At 50.1% G+C, this 25,845-nt stretch overlaps 1 protein-coding gene across 1 annotated transcript; it reads left to right on the top strand.

Moving 5' to 3' along the window:
- The first annotated feature begins 731 nt into the window (after window positions 1-731).
- On the top strand, window positions 732-25,164 carry PPM1G (protein phosphatase, Mg2+/Mn2+ dependent 1G). The gene is made up of 10 exons (XM_082481318.1): window positions 732-952; window positions 6,997-7,066; window positions 17,659-17,744; window positions 18,352-18,484; window positions 19,921-20,390; window positions 20,815-20,952; window positions 21,646-21,880; window positions 23,353-23,482; window positions 23,797-23,899; window positions 24,445-25,164. The coding sequence occupies exons 1-10, from the start codon at window positions 833-835 to the stop codon at window positions 24,634-24,636; spliced, it is 1,677 nt and encodes a 558-aa protein (XP_082337444.1). The 5' UTR covers window positions 732-832; the 3' UTR covers window positions 24,637-25,164.
- The last annotated feature ends 681 nt before the right edge of the window (window positions 25,165-25,845 follow it).

The raw sequence follows: 25,845 nt of genomic DNA, 5'->3' as shown, positions 1-25,845 counted from the left end.
CATCGGCCTCCTCTGATTGGTCGGTGGGCGGTGCTGAGTTTATATAAGGCGCTGGGGGTGCGCCGGGCCCATCACCGTGTCAGCGGCTGGGGGGGGGAGCTTATGCTGCCCGGGGCTGGCCGGTACCGGGCACCCGCGGTGAGGGTGCGCCGCCCCGGTGGGGCGGGTGAGCGCGGGGCCGCCCCACGCCGCAGGCAGGCGGTGGTTCTATCGGCCTCAAGTCCCCTGTTCTCTCTCCCCGCCATATGATGAGCGTGCTCGAAGCGTGGCTGCCTGGGGCGGCCACCGCCTCCCTCTCCCCGGGGCGGCAGGGCGAGTTGGCCGCCGAAGGGCTGCCGCAGTCCCCGGAGCGCGGCCGGGCCAGGGGAGCCCGCGGCACTTTGAGGAGGCAGCTGCAGGGCAGCTCGCAGCCAGAGGTGGGCCGTGGCGGGCAGCACCGGGCCCGTACACCGCTGACTGGGCGGGGGGGCGGCCACCAGGCCCCGCGGGGCCGTGTCCGCCGAGCGGAGCGCGCTCCTGCCGCCGCGCTAGCCGCCACTCGTCTCTATGGTAGGCGCTTCCGGCCCCCGCACGGCGGCCGCGCGTGCTGAGCACCGTCCCCCCGCGGTGACTCTATAGCCCGCGCTTCCGGCCCCGCGACTTCCGCTCGGCGGCTCCTCGGTGGGTGGTTCCGCCGCCCTCGCCGCCTCGCCGGGTCGCTCGCGCCCTCCGCCGCCCCCGGCCCGGTCCGGTCCCGCACGGCCCAGCTGCCGCCGCACTCGCCGCCGCCGCCCCTCCGCGCAGGGCCGCCGCGCCGGGGGTCGGGTCCGCCGGCGGAGGCCGCCGCGGCGCCATGGGCGCCTACCTGTCGCAGCCTAACACGGTGAAGAGCTCCGGGGACGGCGCCGGGCTCGGGCCGCGCCCGCTCCACTTCGGCTTCAGCGCCATGCAGGGCTGGCGCGTCTCCATGGAGGTGAGCGGGGCACCGGGCGCGGGCTGCCGCCGAGTTCCCGGAGCCGTGACTGCGAGCCTGGCTCTTTTTCGGTGTGCCGGGCGGGCGGCGTGGCGGCCCCGCCGGTGCCCACCGGAGGGACCTCCTGCCCTGCCGAGGCCGCGGTGCCCGCGCTGTGGGAGCGGGAGGGGCCGCTTCTCCCGGTGCCGCCGTGGCCTTGCCGGAGTGCCCGCAGGCCGCTGCTTGTCGCGGCTGCCACCGTGACCGTCCGGAGAGTCGCCCCGCATCGTGGGGGCACCGGCGCCGCTCTCCCAGCACGTCCAGCCCGAGAAAGCCCAGCCGGGAATGAGACTTGGGTTAAAAAGCAGTGGAAAGAACAGTGTAGAGTTTGGGGTGAAGCGCTGAATGAAAGCAAATGGAAAATCCTCAGGCAAAATCCTTGCTTTTCTTCCTAGGCAGAAATGAAGCATCAGGCTCTCTATATTCGTTCTCTCCCTGATCTTGGGGTTTTTTTCTAGGCAAATTTATTGGAGGAATTCTCATTGCTGCGCTCGGTGTCCTGTAGCCAGTCCTGGCCAATCCGTCCTATCAGCTAGGCTCGTTATGGGGCAGACGAATTATCACAAGATAAATATTTGGGTGCAGGAGCCCGGTGTTTGCCCATGCTCCTCCCGGTGGGGAAGTCTGTTGGAACTACTTTGTAAAGCCGCTTGTATAAGGGCAATGTCGCACTGCTGGGACTACTCTGCCTTGCCAGCAGTTACTCATTCTTTCACTTTATCACCCTCTGTGAGTACCATTCATGTGCAGGTTTATTTTCCCTTCTAGGCAGCCAGCAAAGAGGCTAAATTAGATAAGGATTAATATTGGTCCCTGCAGCACCTCCTCCAGGTACATCTCTGAAGACAGTAGACCAGTCGTCTTGTTTGTAGCCCTTTGGCTAGTTTGGAGCGGGTGTCCCATTCAGACTGTTAGGGATTGATTTTTTTGCAAATATAGTTTCATGAGCCACTCTCTCAGATACTTTACTGCTACTGGAATGTTACAGCAGCCTTAATGGTGACAAAACAGCGACCAGGTGTTTCCTCCTCTCTGTGTGCATCAGAGGTTTGTGAAACCATGGGCTCTAGTTTCCAGGGTAGAAGAGGCAGGAGAATTGGTGCTTGTGAGACAGACTCAGAGTATGTGTGTGCTTAGCTGAGTGTGGCTGATAGAGTCTCCGTTGGTCCATCCTGGTGACCTCTGGAGGGGTGAAATGGTGGCACAGAGACATTACTGGAACATCAAGGGGATGTGCAGCATAATCTCTCCAAGGTGATTAGCTCCGGTAAGAGGCTGAATGCAGGCAGTGTTCTGGCAGCCTTGGTGCACAGAGGCTGAAAGTGGTTTAGGGAGATGGGCTTAGATGAGGGAGAGCAGAGAGTTGCCTTTATTTATAATGCCAGTGGGCTAAAGTAGCCATCCCACAGGTGGGACATTGGCTCATAATTTCACTTGTTTGAGGTCTGGGTTTGCTGCTGTTGACCTTTATGAAAATTGGATGAGGTCCAGAGCTTGCAGCTGTGTTTTCTGCACTAGCTTATCTCCCTGTTGGCAGAAGCAATACTGAGGCCATCAGTGTAGACAAGGTTTAGCTGTGTTATCACAAGAAATGAGAAGACAACATTAGTGCTTGTGTTACAAGTTGAATCTGCTGCAAATTGCTTCTAAGTCTGTGATGAGAGAGAAACATGTTAGCATTTCACATACAGCTGAGCAGAAGTTCTGTTGCATTCCCCACTTGTGTGGGGAGGTGGTCTTCCCCGGGGATCAGTATTGGGGCTGGTTCTCTTTAATATCTTTCTCAACAACCTGGGTGAGGGAAATTTACCTCAGTAAGTTTGCAGAGGACAGCAAGTTGGGCAGGAGTGTGGATCTGGTGGAGGGCAGAAAGGCTCTACAGAGGGATCTGGGCAGGCTGGATCGATGGGCTGAGGCCAGTGGTATGAGGTTCAACAAGGCCAAGTGCTGGGTCCTGCCCATGGGTCACACCAACCCATAGGCGCTACAGGCTTGGGGCAGAGTGGTAGGAAACTGCCCGGCAGAGAAAGCCCTGGGGGTGTTGGTCAACAGCGGCTGAACATGAGCCAGCAGTGTGTCCAGGTGGCCAAGAAGGCCAACAGCACCCTGGCCTGTGTCAAGAAGAGTGCGACCAGCAGGACTGGGGCAGTGATGGTCCCCCTGTGCTCAGCTCTGGTGAGGCCCCACCTCGAGAGCTGTGTTCAGCTTTGGGCCCCTCACTACAAGAAGGACATTGAGGCGCTGGAGCGTGTCCAGAGAAGGGCAATGGAGCTGGTGAGGGGTCTGGAGCACACGTCTGGTGAAGAGCAGCTGAGGGCCCTGGGGGTGTTCAGCCTGGAGAAGAGGAGGCTGAGGGGAGACCTCACTTTCTACAGCTCCCTGAAAGGAGGGGGTAGCGAGGGGGGGACGGTCTCTTCTCCCAAGGAACAGGAGGGAACGGCCCCGAGTTGCGCCAGGGGAGGTTTAGGATGGATCTTAGGGAAAACTTCTTAACTAAAAGGGTTGTCAAGCACCGGCACAGGCTGCCCAGGGCAGTGGTGGAGTCGCCATCCCTGGGGGTATTTAAAAGAGAGGCAGACGTGGTGCTGAGGGACATGGGTTAGTGGTTGGACTTGATCTTAAAGGTCCCTTCCAACCAAAACAATTCTATGATTCTGTGATTCTATTTTCTTGCATTCCTGTGCTATGTGTTCTTTGTTGTGTCTTGTATTTTTACCTTTTCTTCATGTTTAATTGTACTTTTGCTCTTCTGAAAGGCTTGGAGAAAGTTCTGAGCAAATGTTTAGGCTTAAGGCTTTAGTTACGTGTTACGTTAGTGAAGGCAGTCAGGGTGCGTACAAGTGGTAGAACGCAGGCGGTTTTGGGTAGCAGGAATTTGTGTAAAGCAGTTGTTTGTTGCCTTTAACTTACATTTTAGGAGCCCCCAAGAGAGGTGGGTATACAGGGCTCTGAAGAAATACTGTAATAAAAATCCATTCTTAGTCCGGAGAGGTTGTGTTATGAACAAGGAAATGTTTTGGGCAGATGAGTGACTCAAAGGGTAAGGATACCAAAAAAAATAGTGTTAGGTACTATGAGCAAATAAGAAAAGAGAAAAAGCTGAAGATGACTCTGTGGTCCAGAGAGGAGTGCTCTGGGGTACAGTGAAAGGTGCAGGAGGCATTTTGGAGGTGTATGGTTGGGCCCTCTCTGAGCACTGGTGCTGTTCGGACTGTGTCTCTTAAGATGAGACACCACCCACCCCTGCGTGCAGCTTCATTTCGCTCCTGCGCTCAGAAAACAGTCCTTGCTTGGGTTGGTTCAAAATATGGAGATCTGTCAAATTAGCTCTCAGTTTTAACTCATTTGCTAATTTCAACTGAATTTGATGTTTCAAACATACTGTTTTTCAGTGCTGCTGTAGTAACCACTGAGGTGGCTGGGGGAGACCTAGAATCACGCCGCCCTTGTGGGGAGGGATAGACAGCAGAAAGCTGATGTGGAAGGGGTTGCTGGTGTCCCAGCTCTGTGAGCTCTTGCTTGGTCAGGAGAGTGTGCGATCGTGGTTCCACGGAGGACAATCCCTGCAGACAGCTTACCAGGCCGAGTTGTAGCTGGCAGCCCCTGGTGCCGTGGTCGGTCAGCTGCCCTCTGAACTGCTCTGGTATTGAAAATGCCGGGGATGGGTGTGCAGCCTGGCTCACGGAGCCACCAGCGCTTGTGCTCCGAGCGGTGCAGAGCAAGCCCTGTGTGCAGCGTGGGAGCCGAACAGCCTCCTGCCGACACAGGCTGGCCTCGTTTGTCTGCCCGCCGTGACTGCAGCACCCTGGTCCAGGGTCAGCACGAGTTGTGGTGAGCGCTCTACAAATGGAGTAGAGGGACTGTTTTGGCTGCCAATATTGGGTTTCCTCCCCAGCAGCATTTGCATTAGTTGCTCTAATTAAACTGCTGTTTAGTCACCTGGGACTTATCCCAGTTGCTTTGTTGTGATTTCGCTGTCTCACTAGCTTCTGTAAATGCTCTGAAAAGTGAGGATAAAAATGCTGATTCTTTGCTTATTTGTATTTTTGTTCACTGTCTCCAGTGAACTATTTGGTTAAATTTCCTATGTTATAAATCAGAGTAATTTTGTTTTCATTTTGAACCAAGTTTGTAATTGGCCTGTTCAGATGTTGGTTTCATCACAGTGTCAAGAGTTTCATTGGACTAAATGCTGCATAAACCCAGAACCTTTCTTTTTCTGTTTTTTGATAGAAATTGCAGGGGAATGGAGTTCTTATAAGACTGTGGAACTCCGGAGGGCAAAGAGCTTTTATCCAAGGAGTCCTGCAATAAAAAAGTGGAAGAGCCCAACAGTTGCTTGGCTGTGCAGCAAATGTGTGTATATAAATTTTGGGTTCTGGCTGGCAATAGGGACACATCCAAATCTTTGAGCCATCTGTCTTGGAGTAAGCACAATGTTTTGGGGCAACTGTAGCACATTTAACTTTAAGGTGATGAACTTGAACCACAGCAAAGAGACTAGATCACGTTTTTTAAAATATCATGATTGTTCTCAAACAAAAGCATGCAGGGTGCAGTCAGGCTGTAAGTTGGTAGGTCAGGGCTTGAACTTTAAGGAATGTCAGATTAATTGGGGGGGGGGGGGGATAAGAGAAAGATTCAGTCCATCCATCAGTTCTGGGCTTTGCACTGGAATAGCCAAGTTTGGTTTGTGTGCCCATAGAGTGAAAGAGATCAGACACCTGGCCGTAAAATCTGGGTGGTGCCTTCTTCAAAGTCTGCTCTTCCTGTGAAACCTTGTGGAGGGAAAGGTTACTTGGTTTACATAGCTTATATGTTGACGATCTGTGTAGTTTGGGAGCGTGCACAGGGAAAGGCTGGAGGCAGTTTGATATTTCAGCCCCAAATGCCCCTGGGACACACCTTCCCTCCAGTTTGCCCCCAGAGATTCTCGGAGTTTCTGGACAGCTGCCAGAACCAAGACATATGTCTTACCGTAGGAAGTGATACCTGGGTGCATACTCCGGTTTTTGCACTGTTGGTTGAGTAGTTGCTTGCTTGTCCTTTGCTTCACTGCCCAGAGCACCCCTGAGCGGCCAGGCTCTGTGCCTCGCTCCTCAGGTAGCTGTGCCTGAGGCCAGCAGTGCCTGACTGGAGCATCCCATGTGCAAGAAGAGCAGGAAGGAGCCTTTGCCCCAAGAGAAGGTTTTCCAGCCCAGTTGTTTGTTCTCACTGGATGTGGTAGTCCTGTGTCCTGCAAGGCTGCCTTTCGTCAGGCTGTTGGGATAGACAACTGCTGCCGCCTGTGACTGTATTCACCAAGACAAGCAAAAGCAAAGCCTACGGTTGGTTGAAGGCATGAGGTCGGGAGGCTCCATATTTGACCTTCTGGCTTCATCGGTGCATCAGAGTGGCTTTTCAGTTTGCACGGCTCTTGTTTGGCAAGAACTGGGGAAGGCAGCATCTGTGGGAATGGCCGTAGGTGACCCTGAGCTGGTTGTGTTTGTCTGTATTGGGGAAGTTGCCAGTGCATCGGTACCAGTATAACTTGTATTGCTGTAGTTACGCTTGGCAAGACAGCCCCCAGCCTAGGTACCAGTTTGTACCATACAGCGCGGCTCGCTGCCTCGTGTTCTTCAACGACTGTGAGCTACTACAGTAATGCAGGTGTTACAAGTACCGTGAGCAGAGGGTTTTGATTCTGGCTTGAGCTTGGCCATATCTAGAGGAGTTGTAAGAGAGGATCTGAAGGGGTTTCCAGTACAACATCATGGTGACAAGGCTGGGTTACTGCTGTAGCACAGACCACACCGTAACGTTAATGATCCGTGCCCCCTCTTTGAAGATGAGTGCTCGCCAGGTAAGCTTTTGAGAATGAGAGGGGATTTTCTTACTGTTCTTGTTCTCTCTCCAGATTTGAGAATCCCCGTGCCAGTGCTCATAGCCTCCCTGCTCCTTTCTCCCGCTTCTCTGCTGGGTCTAGTGCAATCCCTGTCGTTCCAGACTTTTTCTCTCTCTTTCAGGATGCACACAACTGCATACCCGAGCTGGACAGTGAAACAGCCATGTTCTCAGTCTACGATGGACACGGAGGTAACTGCATCCACTGTTCTCTCCAGAGTCCTTCAGTGTGGCTCTTCTAGGCTGCTCAGTGGCTGCTGGGGCAAGCATCTATCTGCTCTTAGAAGTCCTACTCGGGAATCCTACTCGATATCTACTTTGATAGATATCACGGACTAAGGTTCTGAAATTTTCTTGGGGTTTCTAGAAGGAAGGTCATGGGTTGATACAAAATTGAAATGAGATTTGCATTCCATCTTCTAAAACTTTTAAGAATGGCTATTTTTTAGGTGGATAAGCTAGCCAGGATAGTCATAGAAGAGCAACAGTAAGAAAAACTACATGAGATTGGACCAAAGGTCTGACTCTAGTCACTATGTTCTGGTGGTTGCCCAAGGAAAGAGTGGGAAAAACAGAACAGGCAGATCCGTTCCCTGACATACCTTCCCAGCTTCCATTCCCTGCCCAAGGGCTCCCTGAGCTAGAGGGTGCAGCCCTTCGATCTTAGAGAGATGCTCGAGTCGTCTTGATGGACTCTTCATTAATTTGTCTAACTGTGGTTTAAAAACAGATTTCTGTTTGGTGATTATTTGCATAGGATGCTTTGTATAGAAGTTAATTTTTATTATATGAAAGTAGACTTTGATCTAAATGTGCTGCCTGGTGATTTCACTGCAATATCCCCAACACAAGAAATTAGTGAATAACCACTCCGTTAGTACTTTTCTCTTTCATAATTTTGGACTCTGTCCTTTCTTCCAGTCAGCAGAGTCCCAGGCTTGTCTCTGGATGCACAGCTGAACGTGTACTATTAAATAAGAGCAGCACCCATGTTCTGGCCCTGCGGTGAATTGGCACAGCGTGGCCGTGCTGGTGCTGTAACGCTCTCTCAGCGCTTAGCATGGTGTGGCTGCGTCCAAAGTGGCTGTTGGTCCCTGGTTCCTGCTAGACCCTGAACTGTGTCCAGAAGTTATGAGGGGCTAACTAGCTTATGCCAAAGTTGCACCATGGATCATTCTAGTAATGTTTAGCATAGGTGATGAAATGCCCGGGCCGTGGAACTCATGAGGCTACTGCTGTTGGACATATCCACGGATTCCAGACTTTGTATTGTACCACAGCTCTGATTATATTTGTCTTTTTTTTTTTCAGACATAGTCTAGTCCTGCAACAGGCTTTTAGTTAGGCTGACTAGGATTGCCTATAGCTTTCAAGTTACAGATATACCATGAATTCATTGTGACATAAGCATTTTCTGCTCTCTTCTCAATTCCTTTCCTAACAATTCCTAAAAACATGTTAGTTGTTTTGGTACAAATAAACGGTGAACTGACATTTTTAGAACTCTGTCCTCAGTTTCTTCCAGATTTTTCCTAAGTGGTAATAGATGGTTTTGAGTCTGTCCAATGTGCGTGTGGAGGTTGGTTATCTTTTTTTTTTTTTAATGTTCTTGTCTTGGTCAGTAAGGAATTTCATCTGCCAATAATAACGTAAAAACGCAAGATCCTGCTGTTAAATTTTGCAAATTACTTTAGTCTTGATCATCCTGAATGATCCATCACTTCTTACGGACGTCTTTTCTAGATTATTTATGTAGATGTTGAAGAACAGGAGTCTTCAAGGAATTTTCCTAGTGGCCATCCTCCCTTTTGAAAACTGTCTGCTTCTGTCAAACCTTACTTCTTTTCCCATGGCAGTTTAGTATGTAAAACATTTGATGATTTATTTGAAAGCTTTTCAAAAATCTATATGGAGTGTATAAATTAAACTGCCTAATTCCTCCTTCTCATTAACTCTTTGAAAAAAATGTTGACCAGTTTGTGATGTTTTCTGCTGTGTATTTAACCCCTGCCCGTTCTACCATATGTGTCCATGTATCTGCTAGTTCTATTTATTACAATTTCTACTGTTTGCCATGTTCACGTACCAGATAGCTGGTCTGTAGCGTTGTGAACCCAGTTTCCGCCACACTCTGAGGCTTTAAAATTTATTTTTGGTATGATATGTATGCCTTTCATTTCTCCGATAATAGAGCAGATGCAAGTGGAAGGTTACATACTGTGGTTCATAATTTCTCACTTTCCTTTAGAACTGAGTTATCTAATTCTGCCAATTTGTAAATAAGAGTTTTAAGACCTTTTTTTTTTTTTGCAACAGTCATTAAAAAGGTCAGTCTGAGTAGGTAGCTGACTAAGTAGCTCTTCAAAATATATAGTCTTAGTCTGAAGCATTTAGGTTGAATGTTTTGAAATTGTTTTCCTCCTGAACTTCAACTTAGAGTGTACAGAGACCCGAGTGAAGCAACTGCTGACATCCTGAAGATTATCTTGAAGAACATCGGAATGGTGGGTTGGTTTTGAAAGGCAGAGAAGGACAAAGGAAAAAAGGATATAGGGACTTAGCAACTATTCAACTTAATGTTATTTCTTGCAGAAATTTGGAAACCATTTGTAAGCATCTAGCAGATATGAAGATAAGTAGCACCTAGCAAAAACTGTTCCAGAATGAATAATATCAAACCGATCTATTCTTCTTTAAGATCAGTGTGTTAGTTTCTCAGCTAACAGGAAGGTCTATTTCAAGTATTGGGTTTTAGAAAGACTTTGGACATGTTTACGACATTCCTGTTAGCGTAGGACATGAAGTAATGTGTCTTATTTTTTTTAAATAAAATAGGAAATATTCAAGATAGACATTAGGGAAGGGCATTAATCAGAATGGCAGAGCACTGGCATGGTTTTCTAACTTGTTTTAGATTTCCAGTGACTGAATCTCTACAGCTCTTCCTAGACAAACCTTGTCAGGAAGGATGCGGGTATAGTTGAACCTGACTCTGAAGATCAACTTTTGCCCATCCTTACTTTTGTATGATTTTATTGATGCACTTTGAAACAATTCCTCAAGTCTGTCCCATGTAAAAGAAGCTTTTAGGGTGGAAATCCCTCTGATGTTTTATTAGCTGCCAGTGCAAAGAATGAATTTAGCTCTTCTTTTATACCTTGCACATCTATCAGCCTTAAACTCTCCTGTAAGCTTACTGCTCCGGGTGGGTTGGGAAAAGTTGTTATTGTTGTGCTCCTTTAAAAAGGGTGGGTCTTTTTTCATATTTAGCTTTCCATTTCATTCATCAGTTTTTCTTTTATGGTTTTCCCCTGTGGACAAGACTTTCAGTTTTTGAAGGATGCTGCTGTTCTTTACATTCTAATGGCCTTCCCCAGTTGCCCTTTTACTTGCCCTGGCCTCCCTGCCCCCAAATCCGGGAGAATGATACACAGGCACTCTGCACCTCCAGTATGGTGTTTCTGATCAGTCCCTTGCTGTCTACACATGCTTTATCCTCTTAGCTGTTTAATAAGTGTCTTTATTGACACTCTCCCTTTTTGGAGGTCAGCATTTTCATAACGAGGTTTCCTTTTTGGTCCTACCAGGATGTTTAATTTGAATACAGCAAGCCCTGTTCTAATTTTTTTTCCAGTCTGTATGCAGAGCAATGCCCTGTTCGTGGTCATCTTGCCTTCTGATCTGCCTTAGCATTCTGCCTCCCTGTCATTGTCTCAGCGTGGGAGTTTATACTCTGGTTTTAAAATTTTTCTTTTCCCGCTTTGGCATAGTATTCCAATCCATAGGGATCCTGTGATAGTTGTTGTTAGCTAGTTTGTTATTTGACTCTAAGCTTGCTTTATTTCGTATTCGAATGGTGTGTACGTGTCTAAATAGAGATCAAACCTCGGAGTAGAATCTACTTTCAGCCTTGTGAAGATGGGATAGGATGGCTTTCTGCATGTGCATGCACTGAAAAAGATCTGATCTAGGAACCTCTATCTCTGGAGGCCTTTTCCTTGCTGAGGTTTCTGCCCCGAGGCTGCTGCTCGTTCTTGTATTCACATGTTAGATTCAAGCCTGTGCTCCTGGAGACAGAAATCATACTGCAGTGACATTGCAGTTGGGTCTTAGGTACTCTGGAGCAATTGATGAATTGATTATCTGAATGTGACTCGTGCTTTTAAACTGAATCAGATGTAGCTTTTGGCAGTGGCATCTGGCCGTGCAGGAATATGCCTCAGACCTGAACTTTCCCCTGTGCGCTTTACCTTTCCGCGTGGTCTTTCAGACATCCTGAAAACTCCACATGCTCTTTTGCAAACATGCTCTTTATAATTTTGTAGGAACATAAAAGTACACACCCTGGAGAACCCTCCAGATGTTTACTTTTTCATTGAATTCAGTGCTACATGTTATATATTTTGCTTTAGTCTCCTGAAGACCTTCATACCGCTGCATCTGTGTTGCATTAGCAGGAAATGCAGCTGAGGCTTTGGCATGACTTAGCTGAATGCTGCTCCTCTAGAAAACTTTAATAAAATGATTCACGGAGGAAACTCTGAGAGTTTTACAGTGGGTTTCACACTGGAGACATGGAAGATGTAATCCTGGATTCACTGGTGATTACGTATTGTCATTATAGCTGAGTAATTGTATTCTCTAAGTGTTCAGCCCCTGAAGGCTTTTGAAGTCCCCAACAGCTGAAGGCGCTCCACCCCCGTGGGTACCAGGGCCTGCCTTTGTACCTCTGCTGCTCCTCAGTCCCACTTCTTGAGCAAGTGTGAAGAAGTGGAAATTGCATTTGGTGGGGTTTTCTTTTCCCTGCTGTCCTAAAACTATCAGTGCCAGGACTCCCATTGCAGTTTGAAATGCACCTCGGAGTGTGTAGTGCCTTGTCGGGAAGTTAAAAGCAACAGGCTTCATTCCTCCCTGTGGGGAGATAGTCCTGTGGTCTTGCCCACCTTGGGGAGGGGAAGAGCCCATGTGGCAGTTCCTCACGCTTACCTTGCTGTGCTATATTGTGCTCATGGGCTCATCCTCCTCTCGCTTGAACAAAATTGTTTGTTTTCTGGGTGTTTGCATCTTTGGAAAATGCATCCCGTTTTACTGCTTTGCAGGTCAGTCTTGTGCTTCAAAGAGCTCTTCCCAACATTTAGTATTTTGCTGAAAATGTCTTAAACGCTTGTTCAGGGGGAGAGTCTGCTTAGGAAACTACACAGCCCTGAGCACTTATTTCATTGCTGACAGATGATTTTGAGGCTCTTAGTCATTTCTGATGTCCTGGTGAGCATGAGGGATTTGAGGGATATTTTATCCTGGTGGATTGTCTGTTGCTTCTCTGCACAGCCATAATAAGAGGGTAAATTTGTGTGTGGTGGTGGGTTGACCTTGTCTGGATGCCAGGTGCCCACCAAGCCACTCTATCGTTCTCTTCCTCAGCAAGATGGGTGGTGGCAGGGAAATAAGATGGAAAAAAAACCTCGTGGGTCAAGATAAAGGCAGTTTAATAAAGCAAAAGCAAAGGCCACGTGTGGAAGCAAAGGAAAACAAAAGATTTATTCTCTACTTCCCATCAGCAGGCAATGTCCAGCCACTTCCCGGGATGTTGGGCTTCAGTACACGAAGCCATTGCTCCAGAAGACAAATGTTGTAATCATAGAAGTGTTTAGGTTGGAAAAGACCTTTAAGATCATCGAGTCCAACCGTTAATGTAGCACTGCCAATTTACCACTAACCCATGTCCCTCAGCACCACGTCTACATGTCTTTTAAACACCCCCAGGGATGGCGACTCCACCACTGCCCTGGGCAGCCTGTGCCAGTGCTTGACAACACTTTTGGTGAAGAAGTTTTTCCTAATATCCATCTTAAATCTCCTCTAGCGAAACTTGAGGCCGTTTCCTCTTGTCCTCTTGCCTGTTCCTTGGGAGAAGAGGCTGAGACCAACCCCGCCCCGCTACAACCTCCTTTCAGGTCTCCCCTCAGCCTCCTCTTCTCCAGGCTGAACACCTCCAGTTCCCTCAGCTGCTCCTCATCAGACATGTGCTCCAGACCCCTCACCAGCTCTGTTGGTAATAACAAATGGTAATAACTAATGTCCCCCATCTGTCTGCATGTCCACGATTAATTCCTTGAGCCAGTTCAGTTTCTCTGGCTGCTGTGGCAGCAATGTGTTTTGGAGGCAGTTGCTGACTCAGCTTATAAAACCCGTTAGACGTCCCTGGGGCTGCTGTGCCACTAGACCTGAGGTGTGTGTGCCGAGCCGATAGCTTTCCTGTGCCCCAAAGGGACACACTCGTATTAGATTTGAAGACTCATTTTGGTGGATCATCTTCCACAGCCAGAGGGCTCCAAAGGCGAATCTTGTTTTTCTAGATGTTCTGGTTATAACGCTAAGTGAGCACCTTTGTATCCTCTGGCAAGGAAGACAAGGTACTGCCACAGCCAGCTGTGCTCACCGAGGTTTGAGGGTGAGCGGCAGCCGGCAAGGTCTGGGAGATGGGCAAAAGGGTCCTGTGTGAAGCCTCATCAGTTTGCAGCAGCGATGTCTGCCATGATGCCTGTGCCAGAGTTGCATGGGAAGCAGCAAAGGTTTCTTGTCTTCTGTGTCACCTACATGTTCTCCTACGGTAGTCTGTCTTTGGGTAGCCACAGTCAAGCACATCGGAGATTCACAGATCACTATTTAATCTCAGTGTCCTTGCTTCAAAGAAGCAGCCTGTTTACCTACCAAAGCTTTTCATATTGGGGCTGGCTTCCAGCTGCTGTGGTGACAGAAGAAGACCTTTCCCTATTGCATTGCGGTGCTGCCAGGCCGGTGGGCAGCACCTTCCCACAGGCTGCAGCCCCATGCCCTGCCGGCTCACTGTGGATGTGCTGGGGCCATCACTGCAGAGCTCTCTGTGGCTTTCTAAGATCAAGCTACAGGGTGCTGTGAAGAAAATCCCTTGACCCTAGCTGTGGCAGAAAGATTGCAACATTCAGTCATCTTTTCCATGCGGTGAGTGATCGAGTGTCCACGCTGGTATTATTAGATCTGTCAGCTGCTTCCAGTAGCACAGAGCTGCTGTCTCCTCTGCAGACCCCGCCAGGCAGGGACAGGCTGCCCTCTGGCCACTCTCTCCCTTTCTGGTCTCAGCAGGTACCTGTGGCCGGCGCTTCTCCGCCAGAACAGGTACCTGTCACGAGCGATGCAGGCTGTTACCCACCTCGTCCAGTTCAGTGCGTGTGTAAGGCCATGGGGGGAGGCTCTGAAGAGTGGCAGGGCACAGCATGACCCACATGCAGGTCACCCACTGCTGTCTGCCATACGCTGGATGGTGCAGTTCCGTTCCCCAGAGATGAGGAAGAGACGTCAGTGCCATTACGCTGGTCCAGGTTGGGCAGGCAGGAACGATTGCAGGTTGGAAGAGAAACTGGAGGAGGTTGCCGCTGCCCCCCGTGATGGCCGGCAGTCATGTCAGCGGCCACCAGGCCTGTTCCCTATCCTGTAGTTCCTGATTTGGGATGAGATATTCCTGCGCTTTCCCTAGTTTTTTCTCCTCCTCGGACTGCCAAGGCACGCTCAGGGCATCGCCTTGCTTGCTGGTGGAGCTTGTATGTGGGAGCGCATTGCTGTCACGTCTAGGGCTCAGCCGAGGTGCCGACCAAGTCCTGGGACACCTGGAGCAGCTCTGCCCATAGCGGAGCCCTGTGTCCCTGTGGCAAACTGCCCCAGCCGCCCTTGGGCCGCTCGATCCCTGTTGTATGAGCGAGGACGTTGCAGCGGTCAGTGCTTCAGGGCTACTGGTTTATGGCCTGCTAGTTTATGCTGTAACTGAAAGCAGCCTAAATAAAAGGCTGCGCGTAGCATGCTCCTGGACTGTTGTTCCAGGACCATCTCATAGAGCATTCGGATCCGCCGGGTGGTTTTCTGCTGTGGCACAAGACTCTGCACGTGTTCTCCTTTGTGGCCATACCCCTCTGAGCAGCCCCTGCTCACTCCCCTCAGTCCATCAAGTGATCTGGAAGACACGTCGCTGTCATTATGCGCTACTTCTTCCATGTATAATTTTCTCATAGAAATTTTATTTTATTTTGGCTCTTTGATAAAAATATTAACAGTATCATCTGGTGCCGGTCCTTCAAGACTGCATATAAACACATCTTCCCATGTGATTCTTTGTTCAGTTTCATCTCATGACTGGTAGTTGGCAGTTCTTTAATCTATTCAGCATGTGCTGCCTTGAAAGAGCTGACTTTTATACATATAGTTGTATGTAAGTTATATATAATATAGGTATATGCAAGTTACATACCTTACCTAAATCTGTTACATCGGCATGTTTAGTTTTATCAGGCAAAATCATAGTATCTTTAAGAGCAGATGTTGACTTGGACTGGCAAGATCTGCTTCCATAAGCCCATGTCAATGGACATTAATTGTCCCTCCTCTTCATTTGAGATCCCGTAAGAGCTGGCCAGTCTTTTGTTTTTCTGCCCTTTTTCTGTGATTGTCGGGTCACCTTGGTATTCCCGTTCAAGCTCTCATTAAAACGCTAGGGTCACTCCTATTTATTTCTCTCTTAGATCACTTATTTTTCTGTGATCTTCCTTTTTTTTTTCTTCCTCTCTTCCTCCCACTCTGCATTTTTGGGAGCATGGTCAGAATAGAGCTCAGTCTCTTTGTTGTCTAGAGCCGCAGTATTGAACTTTTTTAACAGCAACCATTTTGCAAGGTTTCTGTTCTTTGTCAATGGCCACTTGATCCCTTCTCTGCAGGCACATTTGAAAAGCCCCTTGTCTGCTGTTTCTTTCTCTCAAATCTCACCACCTTTTCACTTCACACTGTGTTCCCTCTGCCTCTCCCTTTGCTCAGCTGACAACTAGCTGCTTCCCACCTTTCTCATGCTTTACCCTCGATTCCCCTGCTCCCCTTTCCTTCCCAGAGCATTGCCCCTGTGTGCATTGCTTCTCACCATGCCAGCTACCCGCACAGCGCTGTTTGGCTGGAAGAATGGGAGGGAAGCTGGGATGTGCTAGCAGGGAAACCAAGCGTTGAGTGGCTGTTACAGCTCTGTTGTAAAAACAGAGCACGCGTGGCTCTCTTGCCTTTACCCTTAGCCATGGGAAAGCTGCCAGCGTGCGGAGAGGCTCCCGAGCACTGTGCTCAGCCCACTCATACCACTCTTTCTTTGCCCCGTGACAGAGAATGGCTCATTCAGTACAGTCTTAAGCACCCTCCTGGACCCTGCGGCTGGACCCTGCGGCTGAACCCTGCCACCTGCCTGTGGTCTGCCCTGCTCCCCTCTCTGCCACCCTTCTCTGGCTGTCATTTAGTTTGTTTCTCAGTTTGTAGCTCTAATTTTTCTTTCTCGTGACCTGTGAGCCATGTCCAGGTTCCTATGTCCTACATCATTCTTTGCCTCATATAAAAACCTAAATTACTAGATTGAAGTCTTGCAAGTCGCACTGTTCTTTCTGGTCCCCCTTGCCAAGATGAACTACAGAAATTCGCAGCCTTCACTGTTTAATCTTCTTCCTCTCTTAATAGCACCTTCATGATCACAAAAAATGTCTCCTGTGCTCTGTTGCATAGTTGTATTAATTACTGAGCTGCCGGAGGGTTTCCAGCTTTTAAAAATCTCTCAGCTGCTCTAGGAGTGGGTGGTTGGTTTGTGTTGTTTGACTGTCGGTCTAAGTACCCTCTGTGCTCTCAGCAGCCTGGTGATCTGGCCACTGTTCACTCATGCTGCGCGCACACACACGCCTTCCTGTACCGGGACGACTGCTCTGCCGATCAGGACGCTCATCCTTCTGAATGGCTTACATCAAGGCTGTGGCATCGTATATTCGTTGGTCTAGAACGCACACTAAAATACATAACGCCTTTTGTGCTGCTCGTCAGGTGTGGGTAATACTCTGAGAAAGAGCTTACACTGACCAAAAGCTTCCCTTTTCATAGAATCAATCATAGAATGGTTAGAGTTGGAAGAGACCTTAAAGATCATAGAGTTCCAACACCCCTGCTGCGGGCAGGGATGCATCCCACTAGACCAGATTGCTCAGAGCCCCGTTCAACTTGGCCTTGAACACCTCCAGGGGTGGAGCTTCCACAGCTTCTCGGGGCAGTTGTTTATACCTGCACTTACGTGAGAAAATAGAGCTTCCTAGGTAGGATGGCCCTGAACAGTTGACCTAAGTGCCAAAATGGGCCTAAGCTCCCTTTCAGGAAGCTGATAGCATTGGCCAGACCTGATGGGAAAGAGCTCATTGAGGTTTGCCAGGGGTCATCAGCAAATCCTGCTGTTCTGGAGACGCAGCCGCTGGGAGGCGTGAGAGGGATCCCCAGCAGTCTGCTGCTGTGTGACTTTTCCGTGTCTGGGTTAGTTCTGGTTTGTGTCCCCAGATTTACAAGTATCTAAAGGGTGGGTTGAAGGAGGATGGAGCCAGGCTCTCTTCAGTGGTTCCCGGTGACAGGACGAGGGGCAATGGGCACAAGTTAGAACACAGGAAGTTCCATTCAAATAGAAGAAAAAAACTTCTTTACGGTTCGGGTGGCAGAGCGCGGGCACAGGCTGCCCAGGGAGTGGGGGGGAGTCCCCTTCTCTGGAGATTTTCAAGACCCGCCTGGATGCAGTCCTGAGTAATGTGCTCCGGGCAATCCTGCTTCAGCAGGGGAGTTGGGCTGGATGATCTCTAGAGGTCCCTTCCAACTCTGAAAACTCTGTGATTTCATGATTTGCCCCAGGAGTTGGGTTGCTGAGGAGTGTATTTTGCTTCTGGGAGGACCACCCTCTTTAAATGGTTTCTGCTGTCTTTCAGGAGAAGAAGTTGCCCTGTACTGTGCCAAGTACCTTCCTGAGATAATCAAAGACCAGAAGGCCTATAAGGAAGGCAAATTGCAAAAGGTAAGAATCTGGCTCTGCCCTTAAACAAGTGAGCACCAATGCAGAGGAAAGCCATTGTTTAGGGCTTTGGGTACCTAATACTTATGTGCAGGGCCCCATCCCTCCAAGGCCTATCTGCCATGTCTTCCATTTTAATTTGCCTTCCTTGTTTCTAGGAGTGTACACCAGGTGTTGATTGTATTTTCAGACAAATATTCTGTTTTCCAGCTTTCTTTGTTTGCCCTTTTTTTTTCTTTTTTTAATTTTCAGACTCATTCCAGTCAAAGGTGCAGGCTGGTTCTTCGAGTGCTTTTGGTGGGTTGTTATTTGGGGGCCGGGGGTAGCTTTTGTGAGAGGTGGGAGGTCAGTTCATGTCTTGCTTCCACCAAGTGATCCCTCTGTTGTGATTCTCCCTCATAGTACTAACGGCTGGTCTGACACCAGGTATGCCCCGATGCTGAGCAGGGGGTTGGATCAGATGGACCCCAGAGGTCCTCGCCAGCCTCAGCCATTCCGTGATTCTGTATGGTGTGCATTCTGGAAGAGATGTGATTGCACAGCATGACACGCAGACGTTCTGTAAGGAAGATGAAACTGTGCACACTCTCATGTCTGTGTTCATGCGTAGGCCCTGGAAGATGCTTTCTTAGCCATAGACGCCAAGCTCACCACTGAGGAGGTGATTAAAGAGCTCTCTCAGATGGCTGGGCGACCCCAAGATGATGAAGATGAGAAGGAGAAAGTTGCTGATGAAGATGATGGTAAGTCAGATGCCACTGAATAGACAAGACTGCAGCTCCAGGGCAGGGGCTGAGAGCGGGTGGGCCAGGTGTCCTTTAGCAGAAGGCTCTCTGTCCAAATTTCTCAGCTCAGTTTCAGCTGGAGTTGAACTGCCACCCCTCAGCCCTGTTTATTGCTTTGGGCTGGTGCTAGGGGAGTTCTGATTCATTTGGTAGCTTAATCCAATGAGTAACAAACCAGTCTGTCGCAGTTTTCTGTAGGGCTTCTCCATGGGGTGCAGGGTTCTAGGATGTGTTGGAAACCTCTGAGCTGGGAAGCGGGCCGAGTTGTGAAGTGAAACAGTATGACGTCCAGTTCTGAGCTCTCCCGGGCTGGTGGCAGACACCAGCTGCAGGTAGGATTGAAGTAGATTCTGGTCTCTTCAGGCGATTCTTTTTCTCACAAAGAAGCAAGTGCGGTTTTCCACCAGCAAGTAGTTGCCAGACCATGAAGCCAGCTAGAAGGTGAATCACGGGGAAGAATCCTGTGCTGTTCTTGGCTGAGTATCTTGTGACTACCAGCCTTGAAGCAGATGTAAAGTGATGCTGTCACCCTGAATGCTGTGTGTTGGTCTGAAAATGCTGAATTTGTTGCCCTCATTCTCTAGCTGACAGAGGCAAAGTGGGTTGTTGGTTGGTTGGTTGGTTGGATTTTTCTTCTTTGTCCTGTATTTTCAGGAGTATGTGGGCTATGGGTATTTCTTTTCCTTTTGGGATTAATTAGCAAAGAAAATGACAACCGAGGGGATATCAACAAGGAAACAGTGGCCATTGGCTCACAGTTTAGGGAAAGTCATCCTGTTTTCTGTCCACTGTCCCACTTGCAAGATTCTGCACTCGCTGCCTAAAGCTATTCTGTCGTCTGTTTGTGAGTGTCTGGGTTGCAGCCAGTTGGGACCCCTGTGGTGCTTAAGGCCCACAGAGCAACTGCTATAACAAAAAGTTGTTCCTCGTTGAAGTATTAATGAAAACCTGCACGTGAAAGTGGTCTATCTGCTTCCCCCACAGCCTCAGCTGAGCCTGCATTCAGGAAATACGAGGCTTTTCACCCTCCAACCTTATAGCTAACTGAAACGCTCTGTGCTGCCTGCGAGTCAGCCAGACGGCATCAGAGGCTGGAGGCACTAGGGTGACTCGCAGGCTGCACGTGTCAGCTGTGGTTGGAAGCCATTCCCCTGCCATTTGCGTATTGTTCATCTGCAGTGCCTGGAAGCCGCGGGACGGCGCAGGCCTGGCTGCGTTTGTGCCTGCGAGTGATTCAGCCTGTTGACTGATGCTGAAACCTGTCTGCAACAGCAACCCGCAGCCCGGGCAGCTCACCGCTGAACCCAGCATGTGCTGCACCGCTGCTGCTATGGTGATGTGTCCTGCTTTCTGACCCTCTTTGTCCTCATCCCCCTCCCCCTTTCCATTTTTAGTGGATAATGAGGAAGCTGCTCTTCTGCACGAAGAAGCCACAATGACCATTGAGGAGCTTCTCACACGTTATGGACAAAACTGCACCAAGAACCTCAAAAACAAGTCTTTAGCTCCAGCTGGGGAGAACGCTGCAGAGGGGACAGGCAAGCAGCATGATGGGGAGTCAAATATGAATGGAGAGGCTGACCCAGGGGAGCTTACCGACCACAAGGAGAGGAAGAATGGGAAGCCAGATGAAGAAATCACGGGTATTTCCTCCACCTCAGACAAAGCCAGCGCTGGAGGCAACAGTCCTGCTCTGCAGAAGCCTGAACTAGGCAAAGGTGACGAGGCCGTCACCTCTTCTACTGGGGAGGCCGGGCCCTCCTGCTCCTCTACGGGAAAGCCCCAGCGCACAACCAAATCCAAATTTTTTGAGGACAGTGAGGATGAGTCAGATGAGGTTGAGGAAGAGGAGGAAGACAGTGAGGTAGGAAACAGCACTGGGACAGAGTGGCCTTCTGGCTGGGCAGAATGCATTGCTTACTGCGGTACTAGAGCTGCGAGCCTCTGGCTCATCCTAGGTGTGTCCTAGGAGTAGGTTTTTCAGGCTGATGTGTTGAGACCATCTCATGGGAGTGTGGGGAATTGTTTAGATAACCCTGAAGGAAACATAACCTCATCTGTGCAGCGGCCATAATGGATAGCCCTTGGTCTTCTGCATGCACCATCCCTCCATTCGCTGTGGCAGCTGAAACTAGCTGCTCTGATTGTAGACGTCAGGCATCGGGGAGACGTACCAGGTCATCTCACTCTTCTGTCATCTGTCCCAAGGACGGAGGGACTAGCTGTCTGGGGAGGGCACTGTGAGTGTCATTGTGTTGACTCCTGGTGGTATCTTGCATTTCTTGTAGGAATGCAGTGAAGATGAGGATGGTTACAGCAGTGAAGAGGCAGAAAATGAAGATGATGAAGATGACACTGAAGAAGCAGAGGAGGATGAGGATGAAGAGGAGGAAATGTTGTTACCAGGCATGGAGGGGAAAGAGGAGGTGCACACCCAGTTCTTGTGTTCTGCAGCATAGTGTGGAGCCAAGGGCACTTGGGGGGATGCAGCAAGGAGTTATTTCAGTTCAGATGTGGATAAAACATCCCTTTTGTTCTCCTGAGGCTGAGCACAGCTGCTGACAGCCTGACTTTGTGCAAAAGGCTGAGGGATGGGGCATGAATCTGGGCAGCGGGTTGAGATTGGAAGAGGCTGACCCCACTGCTGGGTTTGCTGTGGGGGTTGGTGTGGAATGAGAGTACAGGACTGCTCTGCTGGCACTGCAGGGTGTCAGCAGAAGGGGACCACAGCTTCCAAGGTGCCAGCCTTCTCTCTTTGGAGAGATGTCCTGGCTTGCAGTGAGGCTTCTGCTTGAGCTGAGCTGCGGCTGGAAGCAACACATTAGAGCTGAGGGTTTATCAGGGCATGTTCAACATTGGAGAATGCTGAACCACTGATGCTTTGTGGGGCTGAGATGGAGGTGTTGCTTGATGCTGCCTCTCGGTGAACACACCTGCTGTGTTTCACGCCTCTCTTGGGCTTTTCTCCATTGTTCCATGTGTGCTTATGGGAAGAAGGGGTGAGACACAACGCCTCAGGGTTTGGACCACTGGGCCTGTGGTGGCTAGTGCTCGTTCCCTTGTTAACCTGATATGGAGCAAGAGAAAGTAATTTCAGCGAGGTCGTTTGTCTCTTGTAGCCTGGCTCTGACAGCGGGACAACTGCTGTTGTGGCACTTATCCGGGGCAAGCAGCTGATTGTGGCTAATGCCGGAGACTCTCGCTGCGTGGTGTCAGAAGGTGGCAAAGCCGTCGACATGTCGTATGACCACAAGCCAGAGGACGAGGTGGAGCTGGCCAGGATAAAGAACGCTGGTGGCAAGGTCACCATGGATGGAAGAGTGAATGGCGGTCTTAACCTCTCCAGGGCAATCGGTGAGCAAGATGAAGGGGGATGCTGCCTCAGGGTACTGTGCTCAGGACATCCGTGCTTCCAGCACTTGCCAGCCGCTAAGTTTAAGGAACAGTGTTTAACTGGATGATGAGTAGAACCCATTCAAATATTTGATGTAGTGAGATTTCAGTCTAATTAGAGAAAATGGTCAGGAAACTGGCAGACATCAGTGGAAAACAACACCTAGCACCTGCCGGGCTCCAGTGCAGAATGGTGCGTGAAGCTTCCAAGGCTGTTGTGCCAACAGCTGGGTTGTAAGAAACCACCTCATATAAACTGTCTCAAAACCAGGCTGTTGACTTTTGAACAGGATTTTTCCCTGTTAGGAGGCTGTTGGAGGACGTTGGTAAGTTGCTTCCTGGGCACCTAACCTTATAACAGTTTGAGCTCCTTTGTTCCTGAGCCAGCTTTGCCTTTAAAAATGGCACAAACTCCATCCCCCTTGCTGCAGTGCTTTAGGCAGCACCTGACTGCTCTTTGTACTCTTCTTTTGGTCCCTTACGAGCAGTGTTGGAGTAATTAAGGGCTCAGGAGACCGGGCATGTCTTTTAGCAGCCAAACAAGGTCTTGTCCCAGTCAATGGCTACAGTCTGAGCGGATGAGATGCTGGGAGGCGTTGAGGAAAGGGTAGTGAGTGACACTGAGAATATACTGGGAAATACACAGAGAATGGAAGGAAATGTCAGCAGCTGAGGGTGTGAGCGGAGAGTACTTGTGCAGGAAGACCCTAAACCATTGAAATTATTATCCCAGGGTAGAGAGACAAAAACACATTTACGACAGAAACTAGGAGTCTGTTTATCCGGGGACACACTGGCATTTCCACCTACTATTTTGTGGTGGCCCAAGAAGTCCCTTCCTAGGATATAATTCCAGATAAACCCACTAGTCAGAGCTGCGGATCAGTTTTCTCGAGTGAGCTTTGGCTACTGAGGGTTTGGGAAAACCTGAAGCCAGCAGTGTGATGCGAGCATTGTGCTGAAATATCTGGCCCTGGACAGGATGAGCTTCTGGAAAATGAGCATCTAGTGTTATTGTAGCAAAGCCAAGCTAGTGCAGAGGTGAGCTGCAAATCCTGCTCCGAGACATGCGATAGCTCATCTCGTGAGCAGTGCTGCAGGATCTCAGCTGGTTTTGTCAGATGCCATGTACTCTTGGCCTGGTGTTGTCCTGGGAATTGGGGGAGTGGCACTTGGTTTAGGGTGAAGAGATGCTGAAATGTCAAAGGCACCTCTTTCTCCTTGTTTGGTGCATGTTGGGCTCGCCAAAGCTGACGCCTTGGATGGCAGATTTCTCTGATGCGCCCACAGCCTGATCTGCTCTGGTTGTGGGAGCACTGGCTCCAATTCTGCTGGGGTTGCCCTTTGGCAGGGCAGTGTTTCTCACTGTTTGGGGGTAGGCAGCATTGCCGGGGCCCAACTGCAGCAACAATTGATCCTCCTCTCCGCCACAGGTGATCACTTCTACAAGCGGAACAAGAACCTGCCTCCGGAAGAACAGATGATCTCTGCCTTGCCTGACATCAAAGTGCTGACAATAAATGATGACCACGACTTCATGGTCATTGCCTGTGATGGAATCTGGTGAGTAGTGAGGGAGCAGTTGAGCCTCTTGAGCATCACTTCTCTGGTCTTTCTCTGGAGCTGGGCCTCAGGAAGGCCCAAAGGCCCTGGGTGCTAATCGGCCCTTTTTCCCCCACGTCCTCAGAATTAAGTTGGGTCCCTGAGGATTTTTTCGTAGCTGGAGGGACATCACAGTCTGCTGAGCTCTGAACCCTCCTGTTGCTCACTGCACACAGCTTTGTTCCCATCAGCTCCCTGCCTCAGTGAGGCTCTCCCGGGACACTATGGCATGACTGCTCCTTCACTTGCCCTTCTGACCTCTCCACTCTTCGCAGGAATGTGATGAGCAGTCAAGAAGTGGTGGATTTCATCCAGTCTAAGATCACCCAAAAGGATGAGAATGGAGCCCTGAGGCCACTCTCCTCCATTGTAGAAGAGGTAAGGTCCAGAGCTTCATCATCCCTTCCACATGCAGTGTTTCTGCATCCCAGCTTGGTGCCTGACTCTACCCTCCCTCCCCATCAGGCTGGTTTGTTCAGCACTTAGAATCATAGAATCGTCCAGTTAGGGGGGACCTTTAAAATCATTGAGTCTAACCATCAACCTAACACTGCCAAAACCCACAACTAAACCATGTCCACTTGGCATATCTAGCAGCACATGGGCTGCAACGCTGGCTGTAACAGGAGCAGAGACACCTCTGAATTGGGAACCAGTTCCTTTGTCACCCTGACCGGTGTTTCTGACCTCTTGGTTCCTGTCAAACCAAAGGATTTGTCTGCTTTCAGAACACCAGGGCTATGGAGGCTGTTTCTGTCCCTTGTCTGGTTGCAAACAGCATTTCAGCCCAGCCCACGCTGTTCTGGCCTGGCAGCCCCTAAGCCGCTGTCAGTTGCTAGAACGGGCCTGGTGTCTCAGGTTGTTCAGAGTGCTGTGTCTGTGTTCTCTGCTGATCTGTCCTGTCCTGTCCTCTCCCTCCTCAGCTGCTGGATCAGTGTTTGGCTCCAGACACCTCAGGGGATGGCACCGGCTGCGATAACATGACCTGCATCATCATCAGTTTCAAACCCCGTAATACACACCCACCTGCTGAGAGTGGGAAGCGGAAACTGGAGGACGTGGCAGCACCAGCAGAAGAGAACGGCGGTGATAACAAGAAGGCCAAGGTGGAATAGCAGGCCTCGCACAGGGACTTTGCTGTGCACTCACCAGACTCTCGTTTCTTAAACATGCTGAACTCAAGACTCCAAAGTCTTGTCCTTTTTTTAGCCTTAGCAGAGGCCTTGTTTGTCCGTGTCCTGGTTGGGGGGTGGGGGGGGGGTCTGGTTAGCAAGGGCATGTCGCACTGTTCATCCGTAACCATTCCAAAGAGGGAGCCAAGGGCAGAGCCGCACGCGGGAACGGCCGCCAGCCACAGCGCAGGAGCCCGCCGCAGCTGGCAGCCTGTGAGCAGAGCCCTGTGGTTAGAGGAAGGATGTCCCCCCATCGTCTCCATGTGGTTGTTGCCATTTCTGTGCCTGTGAATTTCTGTTCAGAGGGAAAAACTTTTTCACTGTTGAGGTTTTTTTAATCTGCACCCGATTATTTAAGGCCCTTTCTGTTTTTATTTGTGAAACAATCTGGCTGTGGTGCTGCTGCCACACCTTGTTCTGTTGTACACTTTCAATCAATACTTTTTTCAAACTAAAAGGCCAGAAAACGTAGCCGTACTTTTGGTCCTTGGTTCGTTCCCGGAGGTGGGGGGTGAGGAAGGTGGGACGGGGAGGGGAATGTCTGTCCCCGGTGTCTCGGGGCACTGTGGGGAATGTGTCTGCAGCTCGTAAGCAGCAGCTGAATTCTGCCGTGTGGTTGCAGAGTGCCGGCCCCGCTGCAGTGCTCAGTCCTGCTGCCTCTCCACTGCCCTGAGGTGGCCCAGCTGAGCATGGTCTGTCACACACAGAGCAGGAGACAAGTCTCCGGAGACTGTTTGTGTCTGTGGAAGGGCCAGGGGTGCCCATCACCCTCCTGAGGCAACTTGCCTGCAGCATACTGCACCCCATCTGGCTGCACGCTCTCTGCAAGGTGGGACAGGAGGCAGCCCCTGCCTGCTCTGCTGGACGGTGCAAAGTTGGACAACGCGCATCAACACTGCAGCTGCTCCCGTGGGAGTGCAGTCCCAGGGCTATAAAGGATGGAAGGGTTGGCTGTCACTCCCTTCGCCTTCCACCAAGCGTGGTGGCGAGCACAGGGAAACACAGACATGGTTTGCAGGTCTGGGGTCCCCGTGTCACAGGGGTTGCCCTGGGCAATGCCTGGCACTGCGAGTCTTCCCTCCTTGAAGATGAACACCTCCCAATCCCAGCGTGTTGTCTGAGCCTCTGCAGCAGTCAGCCCATGCCTTGCCA

Source organism: Vanellus vanellus (genome assembly GCF_965231255.1).
Source record: "Vanellus vanellus genome assembly, chromosome: 3".
Classification (NCBI taxonomy): Eukaryota; Metazoa; Chordata; class Aves; order Charadriiformes; family Charadriidae; genus Vanellus; species Vanellus vanellus.
This window is presented reverse-complemented; position numbering and strand designations above follow the sequence as displayed.